Source organism: Lucilia sericata, unplaced genomic scaffold (assembly GCF_015586225.1).
Source record: "Lucilia sericata isolate MDLA Ls3-8-SP2 unplaced genomic scaffold, ASM1558622v1 Contig000194F_arrow, whole genome shotgun sequence".
Taxonomy (NCBI): Eukaryota; Metazoa; Arthropoda; class Insecta; order Diptera; family Calliphoridae; genus Lucilia; species Lucilia sericata.
In genome coordinates this window covers 28,508-44,639 of record NW_023994222.1, presented here as the reverse complement: position 1 = coordinate 44,639, position 16,132 = coordinate 28,508, and the positions used below count along the sequence as shown (strand labels likewise).

General features: G+C 31.1%; 5 protein-coding genes across 5 annotated transcripts; 2 read left to right on the top strand and 3 right to left on the bottom strand.

Moving 5' to 3' along the window:
• Positions 1-178: 178 nt before the first annotated feature.
• LOC119601872 (beta-1,3-galactosyltransferase 5) lies at positions 179-1,602 on the bottom strand. Its single transcript, XM_037953105.1, has 2 exons — positions 1,287-1,602; positions 179-1,224 (listed from the first exon to the last, which is right to left on the bottom strand). The coding sequence occupies exons 1-2, from the start codon at positions 1,534-1,536 to the stop codon at positions 317-319; spliced, it is 1,158 nt and encodes a 385-aa protein (XP_037809033.1). The 5' UTR covers positions 1,537-1,602; the 3' UTR covers positions 179-316.
• An 883-nt stretch (positions 1,603-2,485) lies between these two features.
• Positions 2,486-2,966, top strand: LOC119601871 (cytochrome c oxidase assembly factor 6 homolog). The gene has a single exon (XM_037953104.1). The coding sequence runs from the start codon at positions 2,611-2,613 to the stop codon at positions 2,881-2,883; it is 273 nt and encodes a 90-aa protein (XP_037809032.1). The 5' UTR covers positions 2,486-2,610; the 3' UTR covers positions 2,884-2,966.
• On the bottom strand, positions 2,922-3,507 carry LOC119601870 (N-alpha-acetyltransferase 38, NatC auxiliary subunit). The gene is made up of 2 exons (XM_037953103.1): positions 3,346-3,507; positions 2,922-3,294 (listed from the first exon to the last, which is right to left on the bottom strand). Exons 1-2 carry the CDS (start codon positions 3,379-3,381, stop codon positions 2,992-2,994), a joined length of 339 nt encoding a protein of 112 aa, XP_037809031.1. The 5' UTR covers positions 3,382-3,507; the 3' UTR covers positions 2,922-2,991.
• Positions 3,508-3,977: 470 nt separating this feature from the next.
• LOC119601859 (molybdenum cofactor synthesis protein cinnamon) lies at positions 3,978-8,867 on the top strand. The gene is made up of 7 exons (XM_037953077.1): positions 3,978-4,113; positions 4,180-5,149; positions 5,207-5,476; positions 5,752-5,910; positions 5,982-6,144; positions 8,232-8,333; positions 8,480-8,867. Exons 1-7 carry the CDS (start codon positions 4,083-4,085, stop codon positions 8,621-8,623), a joined length of 1,839 nt encoding a protein of 612 aa, XP_037809005.1. The 5' UTR covers positions 3,978-4,082; the 3' UTR covers positions 8,624-8,867.
• A 418-nt stretch (positions 8,868-9,285) lies between these two features.
• LOC119601860 lies at positions 9,286-10,551 on the bottom strand. Its single transcript, XM_037953078.1, has 2 exons — positions 9,769-10,551; positions 9,286-9,566 (listed from the first exon to the last, which is right to left on the bottom strand). Exons 1-2 carry the CDS (start codon positions 10,517-10,519, stop codon positions 9,319-9,321), a joined length of 999 nt encoding a protein of 332 aa, XP_037809006.1. The 5' UTR covers positions 10,520-10,551; the 3' UTR covers positions 9,286-9,318.
• Positions 10,552-16,132: the final 5,581 nt, after the last annotated feature.

Below are 16,132 nucleotides of genomic sequence, written 5' to 3'. Positions count from 1 at the left end.
ACTACTACACATTGTCATTAATAGAAAATTTAACCAAAAGTATTCAAAATTGTTGGTTTTAAGTTAAAAAATTTCGTTTAAAATTAAATAAAAATTGTTATAGAAATAAAGAATAAACAAAACAAATTATAAAAAATTAAAACTGAACCCTAGGGCGTTCGTTAAAAAAAAAAACTCATTTAGCTTTAAATTGCATTTATTTTTAGGCGAAAAACTTAAATTCTTTGTAAAACTAGCAGAAAACTACAATAAATTACTTAATTTTTTATAAAATATACAAATTAAAATTGTCTCTCTCAGTTTGTGGAATGTTTCATCATCTGCCCAACTTGACGGGTTTTATATTGGCCTCACCATGATCCGGTAGTAATCTCTTAAATGTACCCACACAAGTATTTTTCAAAATTTGTTGTTTGGAGCGTTTCACACACTCATCATAGTAGCATTTCTCTACATTATGTAAAAATTCTATTAATAATTTATTGTCTCCCCCATTGGGACCCACATAGAGGTCACATTCCAAGCTGGAAGCTTTTAAATCGCGCACACAGCAGTTGAGGAAATCCGGATTGGCAGAAAACCATGTATTCAAACGTTGCAAAGGAATGGCTAAAGGTTCACGTAGTATGCCAGTCACCCAGGTATCGTCTATCCAGAATATAGGGGATTTGGTTGCTTGTTCCACTAATCTTAAGGCTGTTTGGGGATTAGTGATGTACAACCAACCGGACAAATAATCGGGATAAACATTGCCCGCATATTCTTGCTGGGAAACATACCATTTATTGGCCTGCAAACGTATGACCGGTTTAGAGTCTAATATATAGCCTGCCAATAGTTCGGAGGAGGTGGTCAGTTTGGGATTTTCCAATTCCAAAGCATCTAAATAACGTTTTACTTGGAATATATCGTAGACAATATCATCATCTATTTTTATAATAAATCTAGCTTTTCGGCATTCGGTGGCCGACCACTTTAGACCCATTATATGTTTGTAGCTCAGATTTCTATAGGCCTCCTTAAAATTGCCCTGCAATAGATCACCAAACCTTTGTTGCTCATTTTGTAATTGCGACTGCGTTATAAAATGTTCTCTCTCCGGTACAGAAGCCAAGAGAAATACTCTTTGTATACCCAAATCGGAAAGTTTTGCCTGGGAAATGGCTTGACGATGGGCGGAACGCAGTTCATCATGACCCGCATAAGAGGTAACTATTAAAATAGCTAAAACCACCATAAATTCCTTATTATTTAAATATTTTACTTTAATATTTTATTAAACTCACCCAATAATTCCTTTTTATACGAATGGCACAAACGATTTTCTATTAAATACTTAAAATTTGTTAAATTCAGCAATTTGGGGGCAATTTCTGTTGGTGGCTGCGTCAGTTCTTGTGAATTTTCTTTAATTATTGTTATAAATTCGTCGGCAGCAGGTTGTTTTGCTAAAGTATATAAAAATATAATTAAAATTACGATTGAGGCCCCCAAAAGGGTTAAGAGTTTATTAAAAACTTTAAAGCGCAGGCGCATTTTGTTTTAATTTTCCCTTTTTACAAAAATAAAATTTTCTGATAACAAAAAACGTAAACAAAGGCAATTTACTATTAACCCCTAAATGGTCAAAAACTATTGATGTAAGTAAAACTAGTTTATTAAAATTAAGTTAAACAAAATTTAGATTTTCAACAAAATAGCTAAAATATTTGATATTCATCCCTATTTCTTGTTAAAAAAATGATTGAATTTGTTGTTATTATAAAAAAATAGTTTTATTAAAAACGACACACCGTTTAAAGGTTAATTAACTAAGCTAACCTGCCTGTTTTAACAAATCAAAACAATAACAATAAAAAGAAGCATAAATGACACACGAACAAAATGTAAACATAACATAGAGTTACCGGAGGTTAATCAAAATGTGTAGCAAAATAGCAGTTTTTTAAATTTAAAATTTTTAAAGATATTTACTCAAAAAAATTTCATAAATTAACAAAACTCTAATAAAAATTAACAGCAATATTATGTTAAGATTTATTTAAACAAAAATTCTTAAATAAAATATTTATGAAAAAATCGCTTAAAAAACTACAATTAGTTTTTATAAATAAATAAGAAATTACTGCAGCTTAGCTGAAATTGCTAATGGTAATCAATAGTTTATAAAAATACGAATAAATTTATACGTAGTTATTTTTTTAGAAAACCACATTTATCCACAATATCGCTGTAAACTTGGATACAGAAAAAAACGCCAAAAATGAACTATACTTTTTTATAACAAAAACATAAAATTGAGCAAATTTTTATTCCGTTTATGGAATCAGCTCTAATCTATTGTAGGGCATTCAAAACTCTTTGCAATTGACTAATATTGTTCACCTTTCCACCCTTTAAAACAAAATATTATTAAATTTTTTTTAGCAAATCACTAAAAGCTAATAACCCAGTTTTTTCGTCAGCACCTAAACCAACAGCTGTTTTAAACAACTCTGTCTTCTTTACTGCCATATGTGTTTTTAGTGGCTGTAGTTTTAAGTAATTTTTATGCAACTATTTTTACAAGCATTTCTTTTGTAAAAATTCTTAATTTATCAAATAAAAAACATGAGTTTCCTTAACAAAGAAGAACGAGCCAAATGCTGGGGACATCGTGATGAATACTGGAAATGTTTAAGTGAAAATGCACCACAACATAGTTCGACATCGGGTGAAAAAGTACCGGATGCCTGTAAAAAATTGCGCAAACTTTTCGAGACCAGTTGTCCGTCGACCTGGGTAAAACATTTCGATCGTAAACGTACCTATGAACAATTTAAGGAGAAAATCCAACAGGGCTATGATCCTTTAGATGAAAAGGCACAAAAGACGGGACAATAAGTCCAAAAATTATTGTATAAGAAAAGCTATTGTTAATATGTTGATGTTTTCTAATAATTTAATAAAAAATCTATATTATACATAATAAGATTTGTTTATTATTATTTCTTAAGCAGCATACACTTCCTCCTTGGGCATATCCACTGATACGGAGACTATATGTTTGCCGGGTATCATAACATTACCTAAAATACGAGCATCTTTACCATCCTCTAGAAATTCTACACACATGGATAGTACTATATTGGCATCTTTGTCGGTACAATTAAAGAAACCCACCAGAACACGACCATCGGTTATTACCACACGAAAAGGTTTGCCTAACCATCTTCGAAGATTACGGCGTCCCGGGGACAGATTTTTTTCATTTACATTGCGGGCATTGGTGATGACATTATTGAGTAAATGATTCTACAAATATTTAACAATTAATAAAGATTTTTTTGGATTTTAAGAACTCACTTCATAGGGCTTATTGGTGTTGTCGGTATCACTCATAATTTTCCAGGTCTTTTGTTTAAATTTTTAAGAAAATTAAAAACTTTTTTGTGTATTTATCAGGTGTAGTTATTTTTGTAAACATTGGATCAAAAACAGAGTTGTCATTTAGAATAATAACAATACATTCACTGGGAATGATGAGCTTAAAAGTTAACATTGGAGCCAAAAGTTGTTTACCTAATTTTTTTCTTTTATATATTTTATACAAATTATTTAAAATTGTAAAGTTTAATTCATATTTTTTTACGAAAATTGTGTATTTTTATAAATTTGAACAATTTTTTAACAAATTTTTTACGTTGTTCACCCTTTATATTTAACAGAGCGCGGTAAATGTTATTTACAGTAATGACAACTCTTTGTTAATGTAAACCCGCTGATTAGGAAAGATTTATAAAAATTATAGCTTTTAAAGAAAATTTTTAGTTTAAATCTATTAATTAATTCAATTTTTCTTTGAAAAAGTGTTAGAGATACAAAATTTAAATAAATTAGTAATTTTTATATATAAAAACAAGAATATTTATTAAGTGCTTAAAAATCGCTTGTTATTTATAACACTAATTAAATTGTTAACACTGCCGTTACTTATCATTTGTTTATTTTTTATTACCCCCCAACAAAAGTGGCCGGTTTCTTAATACCTCTTCAAATAATTGTGCAATTTTGTAAGTTAATTGTTCTAGAAATAGAAAAAAATGTCTGAAATTGTATTTGCTGTTATAACAGGTAAGATTTTTAATTAAAAACATTATTTTCAATGTAACAAAGCGACTTAAATGATCAATTCTTTAGTAAGTGACACTTGTCATCAAGATGCCACCAAAGATCGCAGTGGCCCGCGTTTAGTTCAATTGCTAACAGAAAATTTTGATAATTGTCGCGTTTTAAAGGAAATTTTGCCCGATGAGCAAGATTTAATAACACAAAAACTAAAACAATTAGTTGCTTTGGAAGCTCAGGTTTCTTGTATTCTTACTACTGGAGGTACGGGCTTTGCTCCCAGAGATGTTACTCCGGAGGCTACTAAGGCAGTCATAGATAAAGAATGTCCTCAGCTTGCTATGGCTTTGGCCATACATTCCTTGCAAAAGACTAAATTTGCCGCCTTGTCACGTAGCGTGTGTGGCATTGCCGGCAAAACTTTGATTTTGAATTTTCCCGGCAGTGAGAAGGCGGTAGTGGAATGTTTTGATTATGTTAAGGATTTACTGCCACATGCTTTGCATTTACTTAACAATGAATTGGCCTTAGTGAAAAAAACGCATGAACAAATACAAAACCAAACGCAGCAGGCAGTCATTCCTCCTGCCCCCTCAAAAGGTCACATTTGTCCCCACAAAACTGGCAAAGGAGATGACAACGATCGTAATTCTCCCTTTCCCATGTTACCCGTTAATGAAACCTTGAATATTATACTGCAAACCATAAAACCTCAAGCTACTTTGCCACAACTGCTCAAAGATTTTAAATCGCCGGTGGATATACCACCTTTTAGAGCTTCCATAAAAGATGGATATGTCATGAAATCTTCGGGTTTCTCAGGCTCTAAAAAGGTTTTGGGTTATATAGCTGCCGGGGATTCGGTTATAGAAACTGATTTCCAAGAAGATGAATGCTATAAAATTAATACCGGAGCCCCAGTACCTTTAAAGGCAGACTGTGTTATACAAGTGGAAGACACTAAACTACTAAAAACCAAGAAAAATGGTTTGGAAGATTTGGTTGAAATATTAGTGGAGCCCAAAAAGGATTTGGATATCAGGTATGGAAGCAAACAAAAACAGTTTTAAAAAATTTGATAAAAATTCTTGCTTTCCAGACCTATCGGCTGTGATTTGGCCAAAGGTTCTAGCCTATTCCCTAGTGTTGATCTATCACCAGTGGTGGTTAAGTCCCTAATGGCTTCTGTGGGTCATGCAGTGCCTTTGCATAAACCTTTAGTGGCTGTAATTTCAACGGGCAGTGAGTTATTGGATCCTCAAGATTATCCTATAGAAGGAAAAATCTATGATTCCAATACCACTATGCTGAAGCAGCTATTACAATATTTTGGTTTTGATTGTGTGGTCACTAAAGTGTTAACGGACAAGTAAGTATGATAAGATAAGTAAAAGAATGACTAGGCAAAATTTTGATTAGATTAAAAATAGGAAACAAAGGAAAGATTTATGATGATTGTTGTAGAAACAAGAATTTGAAAAATTTTAATTTCTTTAAAAAGATCTTGATTAGATTAAAAAAAGAAAACAAAGCATAAATTATTGAAGAATTTCTATTAAATTTTTGTTATTTTTCCAAAAAATTTTTATGTTAAATTTTTTCATATTAATTTTTAACAATTTTCTCTTTTAAAATATCCTATAGTTTCGATGAAGTCTACGAAACTTTAACCTCCATCTATGATGAAGTTGATTTTGTTATCTGCAGTGGTGGTGTATCCATGGGAGATAAAGATTACATTAAGCCTGTATTGCAAAAATTAGGCTTTAATCTGCAAGTTGGAAGAGTTAACATGAAACCGGGGTAAGTTTGAAAAAAAACCTACTTCAATCTACTTAACTTTTTTACTCATAAAATCTCTTCTTAATTTTCAGTAAACCCATGACTTTTGCTTCCAAAGACGATAAATATTTCTTTGGTCTACCCGGTAATCCTGTTTCGGCCTTTGTTTGTTTCCATATGTTTTCATTGCCCGCCATACGCTGGGCTAGTGGCTGGACTTATGAAAAGTGTATGCTGCCAGTTGTACAAGTAACGGTAAGTACAAATTTTTCCTAAGTTTACATCTCATTACAATCAAATATCATTACGTATTTTCAAACATACCTATTAAAACGCAATTAAATTTTGAGCTCAATAATTTGTAAGGTACTACACTTCTACACAATCTTGATACATTTAGTGTAGAAAACACTAAAAATCTCCAGAACCGTAATCGCGGTTTTGAAAATCGATAAGTTTTTATGTTTAGTGTAATTCGTTGACGGAAAGTAAGAGTTAATTACTCTGCTGTATTGTGGGACAAGGATTATTTGCCGGCAAATAATTCATCCATAGGTGGCCAACGTAGGGGCATTTCCAAGGAACCCAAATGTACCTTATAATGGCTGTGGTTACATCATGCCACATAAAAATCCACTTGGAAGTAATTCTAAGGCTGTACAAACTTCCAAGAACGAAAAACTCAAACATAGCACACCATTAGAATCCTGAAAGCCTCGGATTATTAGATTGATACTAATCTATAGGAATAAGATGGAATATGGGTCCGAGAGTTTTAATTAATTGAAAACGGAAACCCCGCTAAAGAAGGACTTTTACCAGGAATCTCTGGAATACTTTTAGTCTGAAGTAACTATAGTTTTATCTTCGAGTAAAAATAATTGGAATTGACAGGACTTAAATTAGCAGAGTGCGTATGAGCAGACTATCCTCGAGGCAATTGGGTTGAATTCAACACTGTTAGTCATGTCTCTAAAATCGACAAATAGGAAAGAAGGCGACAGAAGTTCTCGGAGTTGAAAGAGGATTCCTATCGACACTGCAATTTAAATTCTACTTCCTGAACCACCTGCATATGTTCATATGTTAAATTTTGCTTTTCTAAACTTCCTGAAACATTTTTGATACTATCCTAGACGGAGTTGACAGCTCTGTCTGAAGAACAAACTTGTCCAAACTGGTTCAAATTAGATGGTTTAGCTATATATTTTGATGCCTATATATGTCAAACTCACTGTTAAGCTTAAGTGGTGATAACTTCAGTGAAACCAGGCCTCTATATGATGTCCCTATGTCAATTAGCGGTTCTGGAGTGATCGCTACTATAGTCATAACGAAAAGGAAAAGGAGACTGTGTCTCATCTACACTACTACTGTCGACATTTACTGAGAGTAGGGAAGATTTCTTGGGTACTTCTTTTCTCTTAAATATGGAGGAACTATGCGGGATAATTCTCATCGTTATAATTGGAACTTAAATTAACCTTTAACAGCGAAATCAGAGTTTAGAGAGAGCTCTAGAGCAATAACACTAGTAAAGCAGAGATTCAGTTGGGAAATGTATTTTTATATCTTGCTGTTAACAAGAGATTCAATATCTGAAACTGTTGTCAGTTTTGGGCGTTTTTTTCTATTTTATAGGCAATTTTAATATTGTTCTCAATAAAAAAGTTAACTGTATGATTTCCTAAGTTATACAGTGCTTTTTTTGTTCCTGAGTTATACAGTGTTCTTGTGAAATTATGTTCTAAATCAAACAATTAACCATAACCAAATATTTCATTGGCAATTTTAATTTGTTCTTAATAAAGAAAATAAGTTATTTCAAGACATTATTTCTTATGATCTTAGTGATCAAGAAATTAACTGTGTGATTTGTGAAAGTTCCTTAGTTATACAGTGTTCTTGTGAAACTAAGTTCTAAAACAAACATCTAACCATAACCAAATATTTCATTGGCAATTTTCATTTGTTCTCAATAAAAGAAAATTAGTGATTCAAGGCATTATTTCTTGTGCTTTTAGTGATACAGTGACCTTGTGGAAGCCAGGGATTTGAAGTTTTATCTTCAACAACCTATAAATACACATTTCATGGGCAATTTTAATTTGTTCTCAATAAATATATAAAAGACTAAAACTTCAAGCAACATTTCTGTTCAACACATAACCTGTGTCATCTCTCTATAGTATAACATACAAATTGCATTAATTCATTCACCTTAATGTGCAACCAGTTTCATCCATTTATTCTTGACTTTGAAGCAAAACAAAAAAAAAAAAAACTTGCTACTCAACTTTTGTATGTTTTTCTATTTCTTTTCTTGTTGGTTGCGTACGCAGTTACAAAATCCTAATGTTGCATTGGATCCTAGACCGGAATATATGCGTGCTACTATAACCAGTAAAAATGGTCAACTATATGCTACAATAACAGGCAATCAGGTGGGTTTTCATAGCACCAAAAACTTTTTCGCCCTCCACTTTCAACAAATACTTCCATTTCATTGTATTTAATTAACCACAAACTATACTTTAATGTACTTAAACAATTAACAATACTTTCGCCTTTATTTATTACACTTGAATAGATGAGCAGTCGCTTGCAAAGTATTGTAGGAGCCGATGTACTGGTACATTTACCAGCACGCACCGCCACTAAAACAGAGGCCCATGCGGGTGATATACTGCCAGCCAGTGTATTGCGTTATGATTTCATAACGAAATACGAATGAAAGTTTGTTAAATTTTAAATAGTCTGCAGCTAATAACGTTTTTTTTTGGTTATGGGTATACAAATAGTTCGAATAATTTAATTTAAAATGTTCAAAACATTACCTTAGTTTTTTTTAATGAAAAAAAAAATATAATTGAAGTTGTAAAATTATTTTTTATTATTATTACAAGAAATTTATAAATTTCTTTTAAAAAAATTTAATATTAGAGTTTTATATAAAAAATAAACTTATATTTACAGTTCTTTTTTTTTTTTGCTTAAATTTTGTGGCCAATATTTGTTTTGTTCTTTCTTTGAGTAGTTTATAAAATAAAACGTTTAATATTAAACAAATTGGTAAAGTGTTAAAAAAAAAATAATAAAATATAATTTTTGATTATTTACAAAATTTCTTTGAAAAAAAAAAAAAAAATATTTATATAAACAAAGATTTTGTTAAACAAAATGATTAAACAAATTTTACACTACTTTCTCTCTCAATCTCTTTAAACTAATAAATTTCGAATTTTGCTATAGATTTTCGTGAAAATTTGAATTTTCTTTTAACAAAATCTTTGAGCAGAAAAAAAAAATATAAAAAGAAATTTCCAACCATGTTTCTTCTTTCGCTTAGACCCACACAAAACCCATGATTTTGCGGTTTAAAGTTATTTGTGTGTGTGTATGTGTGTTGCTGATGCGAATAGGCTGTATTCAAACACGTTGTACTTCTCCCTTGTTATGATGTTCCATTGGTTTCTTGACATTGGTGTTGTTAACATCAGAGCTCTTGTTTGTCAAACGTATCGAAGAACGACATGGCAACGCGAATTGATATTTATTAGAGGCCAACAATGAATAACGTTCATGAGGTGCTTGATCCCATAAAGCTCTCTCAACCACATGCAATGCACTGGGACTTAAAACATTGGCCGTATAGGTTGTGGGGGCACCGCTGGAGACTGGAGTTTTTTTTTTTTTGGTGACATAAAAAAAGGAAAAAGAGAAAAAAAAGCAGAGAAAAAAAAACATACAAATAGAAAAAAGTAAAATGAAATCAAAAGAAAAAATTGTTAATTTAAAGTTTTTCCTCTTCACTGAGTTTTTCATGGCATTTTCCATGTCTATATATGTTTATATATATATATAGCAAATCTCACTTACTTTGGGCGGTTGGTGGTTTATAGAGCGTCTCTGCATGCAAACCACAAGTATCTAAACATACAACACTAACACCAAACGGCTGCAACTCGCGGCGTAATTCTTGTACACATTTATCGGTGGCCACACGTGATACATTATAGGCTATTAGACCATCACCCTGACCTCCACTGGCGGCACCCAAATAAATCAAACGTCCGCGTGTAGGTCTTAAAAAGTCCACAAAAGCCTTGGCAATACGTAAAGAACCCAAGATATTGGTCTTAAACATTTGTTCCATTTGATACAATTCCTGCGATTCTATGCGTCCACGATAGAAAGTGCCACTGGTGTTAATAACAGCCGCTATACCCTGTTCGCCCACACTCAAATGTGAGCCCATGGTTTCGGTGGCCTCACGCAATACATCATCTTTGGTAACATCCAAAAGCATGGGTATAATAGTGCCCGAAACGGGTGCCTCGGTAAATTCACGCATTTTCAACCAACCTACTAAAAGTTTGGCGGGCAAACTGTCTACACCCTCACGCATACCAGCCACTACACGGCAGCCTTTACTGGCCAAATGGGTGCAGAGTTGTAGACCCAAGGCGGTATCGGCACTGGTCACTAGTACCGTATTCGATTTGACTTGTTCGGCTTTTTCGACATTGTCCTCGCGTACCTTGCAGATGAGATAGATGATAAGAGCTCCAGCAATGGAGAAGAGGGCCAAAAGTTGAAAGGCCAAGACTAGGGCAGTCATGGGTTCCATTATGACATCGCTGTAACAAGAAATAGGGGAGGGAAATTAAAGATTAGTTTTAGTAGTTCATAAGATTGCAAACATTTTTATAGTTTTACGATTTTTTTTTAAATTTTGATCTAACTATAGAGTTTAGTTTAAAGTAGATTTATATTTTTTTTTATTGCAGATTTGATTGAAAGACATCCAAAAATTGATAAATATAGTGAACATTTTGGAAAATTAGTGGATATTTGTGGAGAGATATTGTTGATAAAATTTGGCTGTATGATTGTAATAGAATGGGGTAAGTTTAAAATCTTTTTTAAACATTTTAATTCTAAGTTGAAAATACCGATAACTTAAGCTACAAATATTCCTTAATACGAGGAGCTCTAATAAGAAGTATTGACCCCTTGACCCCTTATATAAACCCTTTTAGTCCTGTAAATTTCAGTTGAAATCGATTCATACGTTTAGTAGTTTCGAAAATGTAAATTGGCAATTGCCCGGCACTTAACTTAGGGACCTTTTGTCTCAGCAGATCGTTAGATAGATAGATAGATAGATAGATAGATAGATAGATAGATAGATAGATAGATAGATAGATAGATAGATAGCTAGATAGATAGATAGATAGCTAGATAGATAGATAGATAGATAGATAGATAGATAGATAGATAGATAAGATAGATAGATAGATAGATAGATAGATAGATAGATAGATAGATAGATAGATAGATAGATAGATAGATAGATAGATAGATAGATAGATAGATAGATAGATAGATAGATAGATAGATAGATAGATAGATAGATAGATAGATAGATAGATAGATAGATAGATAGATAGATAGATAGATAGATAGATAGATAGATAGATAGATAGATAGATAGATAGATAGATAGATAGATAGATAGATAGATAGATAGATAGATAGATAGATAGATAGATAGATAGATAGATAGATAGATAGATAGATAGATAGATAGATAGATAGATAGATAGATAGATAGATAGATAGATAGATAGATAGATAGATAGATAGATAGATAGATAGATAGATAGATTAGATAGATAGATAGATAGATAGATAGATAGATAGATAGATAGATAGATAGATAGATAGATAGATAGATAGATAGATAGATAGATAGATAGATAGATAGATAGATAGATAGATAGATAGATAGATAGATAGATAGATAGATAGATAGATAGATAGATAGATAGATAGATAGATAGATAGATAGATAGATAGATAGATAGATAGATAGATAGATAGATAGATAGATAGATAGATAGATAGATAGATAGATAGATAGATAGATAGATAGATAGATAGATAGATAGATAGATAGATAGATAGATAGATAGATAGATAGATAGATAGATAGATAGATAGATAGATAGATAGATAGATAGATAGATAGATAGATAGATAGATAGATAGATAGATAGATAGATAGATAGATAGATAGATAGATAGATAGATAGATAGATAGATAGATAGATAGATAGATAGATAGATAGATAGATAGATAGATAGATAGATAGATAGATAGATAGATAGATAGATAGATAGATAGATAGATAGATAGATAGATAGATAGATAGATAGATAGATAGATAGATAGATAGATAGATAGATAGATAGATAGATAGATAGATAGATAGATAGATAGATAGATAGATAGATAGATAGATAGATAGATAGATAGATAGATAGATAGATAGATAGATAGATAGATAGATAGATAGATAGATAGATAGATAGATAGATAGATAGATAGATAGATAGATAGATAGATAGATAGATAGATAGATAGATAGATAGATAGATAGATAGATAGATAGATAGATAGATAGATAGATAGATAGATAGATAGATAGATAGATAGATAGATAGATAGATAGATAGATAGATAGATAGATAGATAGATAGATAGATAGATAGATAGATAGATAGATAGATAGATAGATAGATAGATAGATAGATAGATAGATAGATAGATAGATAGATAGATAGATAGATAGATAGATAGATAGATAGATAGATAGATAGATAGATAGATAGATAGATAGATAGATAGATAGATAGATAGATAGATAGATAGATAGATAGATAGATAGATAGATAGATAGATAGATAGATAGATAGATAGATAGATAGATAGATAGATAGATAGATAGATAGATAGATAGATAGATAGATAGATAGATAGATAGATAGATAGATAGATAGATAGATAGATAGATAGATAGATAGATAGATAGATAGATAGATAGATAGATAGATAGATAGATAGATAGATAGATAGATAGATAGATAGATAGATAGATAGATAGATAGATAGATAGATAGATAGATAGATAGATAGATAGATAGATAGATAGATAGATAGATAGATAGATAGATAGATAGATAGATAGATAGATAGATAGATTATGAAGTTTCAAGCGAATTTTGATTTAAACAGCTGTAAGGTTTCACTGTCACAGTGATGAATGTACCGTTACAGTTAAACAGTGCTGCCAATTATGCTTTTTCCTATGATAGATTCTGGAGTTTCCAGCGATTTTTGATTTAAGCAGCTGTAAGTTTTCACTGTCATAGTGATGAATGTACCGTTAAAGTTTAACAGTGCTGCCAATTATGCGTTTTCCTATGTTAAACTGAACAGCGATGCGACTTTTATAAAGGAAAAACTATTTTCATTAATTTAGAAGAATTTTTTACTGTGTATCTTAAATTTTTTTAATACATACATATATGTATGTATATATTTAACTAAAGCTTAAACTATTTTTATATTCAACTTGAACTAGGTTCATTTAAACAAATACTTAACTGATTAACACGTTTTAATTAAGCCTAGACTTGATTTAAAGGTTTTTAAACTTGTTTAGTTTTATTGGCTTAAAATATTTATTATTAGAAAAATATATTTAAAAATATGTATAAATTAAGCTAAAGCTTTAAAACAACAAAAACAAACAAGGCTTAAAACAAATGAAGCGCATAAACTAAAGAAAAAAATCAATTTGAAAGTGAAATTTTTTTTGTATAAAATATAAATTACAAATAACAATAAATTACAGACATTAAAAACACAAAGCTAAATAAGCATAATTTTCAAGACAATAAACTAATGAGGCTTATTACTGATAGATAAAGTATTTAAAAACAATTTGAACAAATGTCTTAACATTTTAAAAGCCTTATAAGGAGTATAATGTATGATTAACGTAAAAGACTTGTTGTCTAATATGAAAAAGACTCTGAAACAAGCTTAAATACCTGCCACTTTTTTCCCCAAATGTTTGTCACCACAAAACGGAAGCTTTATATTGGTTGTTTTGTATGCCGTTGGTTATTTTCAAAAGTCTATAGTACGGGCCTTATATGTTTGTTTTTACTAGTTGGTATAAAAATTTTAGCCTTTAACCATACTTTATGGTTATGTATACCATATTTTTGCTTTAAAATAACAACAATTTTGTTTGCTTTCGAGCGTTGAGGTCTGAAGTAAGGAGAAACTGCAACAACAAATTTGTTAAAAACAAAAACTAACATAAAACTACGCATTGAATTCCAATTGGTAATAAATATTTCGTAATAACTGCAATTGAATTTTAAATAAAATACACAATTGAAATTGAAACCAATTGCTTAAGTATTAGTTTAAACAAAGAAAAAGTTGTGTTAAGAAAAAACTTAATTAAATAATGAACAAAAAAAAAAAAAAAAAAAACAAGAATTTTCGTGAATATTTAACAATTATCATAAAGTTGTCAACAACATTCTAGTGAGCTCTTTATATTATACAAAAAACGCTAATATTGGCAACACTTCTAATAGCCTTAAAGAACCGTTATGTAGCCAGCTGTTAAAAGCAAAAATGCCAGATGTTTGCAAGAAAACTTTATTTCATTAAAAAGTCCTAAAACCCGTAATTAATATTAAATTAATAACAACAAATTCTTAGTAATTGCTTTTCCCTTATATTCTTTAAACTAATTTTTAAAATTCTTAGGTTTTCTTAAATTTTTTCAACTTCTTTGTGTAAAGATATAGGTCATTATTTAATTTTTAATATTACCAAAAAACACGCACTAAAATATTGCGTTTCATTTTTTTACTAATATTAACATTAACACGGAAGACAAATTAGCATAACATATTTTGTTTTAAACAAAACAATGCTTTAAGCTAAAAATTAAAAAAAACGTGTTAAAGTTAGAGAAGAATCAAAATATTTGTTTAAAACCTCACATACTACCTATTAACGGTTTTTTTGTGAGGAAGATTCATTAACACTTGTTTTTCAAAACCAAACAAGACATGTCTCTTATATGAGAAAATAAACAATAAATTTCATTATTTAAGAATGACAAAAAACTAAAGTCTATAGACTACAGTAAAGTATGTACTATAAACTAAAGTCCTATAACCTAGAATAAAGTCCACACTATAGACTAGAGTAAAGTCTATGCTATAGACTAGAGTAAAATCTAGGCTATAGACTAGAGTAAAGTCTAGGCTATAGACTAGACTAAAGTCTAGGCTATAGACTAGAGTAAAGTCTAGGCTAAGTAAGTCTAGGCTATAGACTAGAGTAAAGTCTAGGCTATAGACTAGAGTAAAGTCTAGGCTATAGACTAGAGTAAAGTCTAGGCTATAGACTAGAGTAAAGTCTAGGCTATAGACTAGAGTAAAGTCTAGGCTATAGACTAGAGTAAAGTCTAGGCTATAGACTAGAGTAAAGTCTAGGCTATAGACTAGAGTAAAGTCTAGGCTATAGACTAGAGTAAAGTCTAGGCTATAGACTAGAGTAAAGTCTAGGCTATAGACTAGAGTAAAGTCTAGGCTATAGACTAGAGTAAAGTCTAGGCTATAGACTAGAGTAAAGTCTAGGCTATAGACTAGAGTAAAGTCTAGGCTATAGACTAGAGTAAAGTCTAGGCTATAGACTAGAGTAAAGTCTAGGCTATAGACTAGAGTAAAGTCTAGGCTATAGACTAGAGTAAAGTCTAGGCTATAGACTAGAGTAAAGTCTAGGCTATAGACTAGAGTAAAGTCTAGGCTATAGACTAGAGTAAAGTCTAGGCTATAGACTAGAGTAAAGTCTAGGCTATAGACTAGAGTAAAGTCTAGGCTAGAGTAAAGTCTAGTCTATAGGCTAGAGTAAAGTCTAGTCTATATGCTAGAGTAAAGTCTAGTCTATAGGCTAGAGTAAAGTCTAGTCTATAGGCTAGAGTAAAGTCTAGTCTATAGGCTATAGACTAGAGTAAAGTCTAGGCTATAGACTAAAGTAAAGTCTAGGCTATAGACTAGAGTAAAGTCTAGGCTATAGGCTAGAGTAAAGTCTAGGTTATAGGCTAGAGTAAAGTCTAGGTTATAGGCTAGAGTAAAGTCTAGGCTATAGGCTAGAGTAAAGTCTAGGCTATAGGCTAGAGTAAAGTCTAGGCTATAGGCTAGAGTAAAGTCTAGGCTATAGGCTAGAGTAAAGTCTAGGCTATAGGCTAGAGTAAAGTCTAGGCTATAGGCTAGAGTAAAGTCTAGGCTATAGGATAGAGTAAAGTCTAGGCTATAGGCTAGAGTAAAGTCTAGGCTATAGGCTAGAGTAAAGTCTAGGCTA

What these genes read in the sequence shown, in the direction of transcription:
- LOC119601872 (XM_037953105.1), bottom strand. Translation starts at nt 1,536, where the DNA reads ATGCGCCTGCGCTTTAAAGTTTTTAATAAACTCTTAACCCTTTTGGGG. An exon ending in GTATAAAAAGGAATTATTGG is followed by an intron (nt 1,225 to 1,286) that starts GTGAGTTTAATA and finishes TGGTGGTTTTAG; the next exon opens with CTATTTTAATAGTTACCTCT.
- LOC119601871 (XM_037953104.1), top strand. Translation starts at nt 2,611, where the DNA reads ATGAGTTTCCTTAACAAAGAAGAACGAGCCAAATGCTGGGGACATCGT.
- LOC119601870 (XM_037953103.1), bottom strand. Translation starts at nt 3,381, where the DNA reads ATGAGTGATACCGACAACACCAATAAGCCCTATGAA. An exon ending in ACACCAATAAGCCCTATGAA is followed by an intron (nt 3,295 to 3,345) that starts GTGAGTTCTTAA and finishes AAATATTTGTAG; the next exon opens with AATCATTTACTCAATAATGT.
- LOC119601859 (XM_037953077.1), top strand. Translation starts at nt 4,083, where the DNA reads ATGTCTGAAATTGTATTTGCTGTTATAACAG. An exon ending in TGTATTTGCTGTTATAACAG is followed by an intron (nt 4,114 to 4,179) that starts GTAAGATTTTTA and finishes TCAATTCTTTAG; the next exon opens with TAAGTGACACTTGTCATCAA. An exon ending in TGCCAGTTGTACAAGTAACG is followed by an intron (nt 6,145 to 8,231) that starts GTAAGTACAAAT and finishes TTGCGTACGCAG; the next exon opens with TTACAAAATCCTAATGTTGC.
- LOC119601860 (XM_037953078.1), bottom strand. Translation starts at nt 10,519, where the DNA reads ATGGAACCCATGACTGCCCTAGTCTTGGCCTTTCAACTTTTGGCCCTC. An exon ending in TAAACCACCAACCGCCCAAA is followed by an intron (nt 9,567 to 9,768) that starts GTAAGTGAGATT and finishes AAAAAACTCCAG; the next exon opens with TCTCCAGCGGTGCCCCCACA.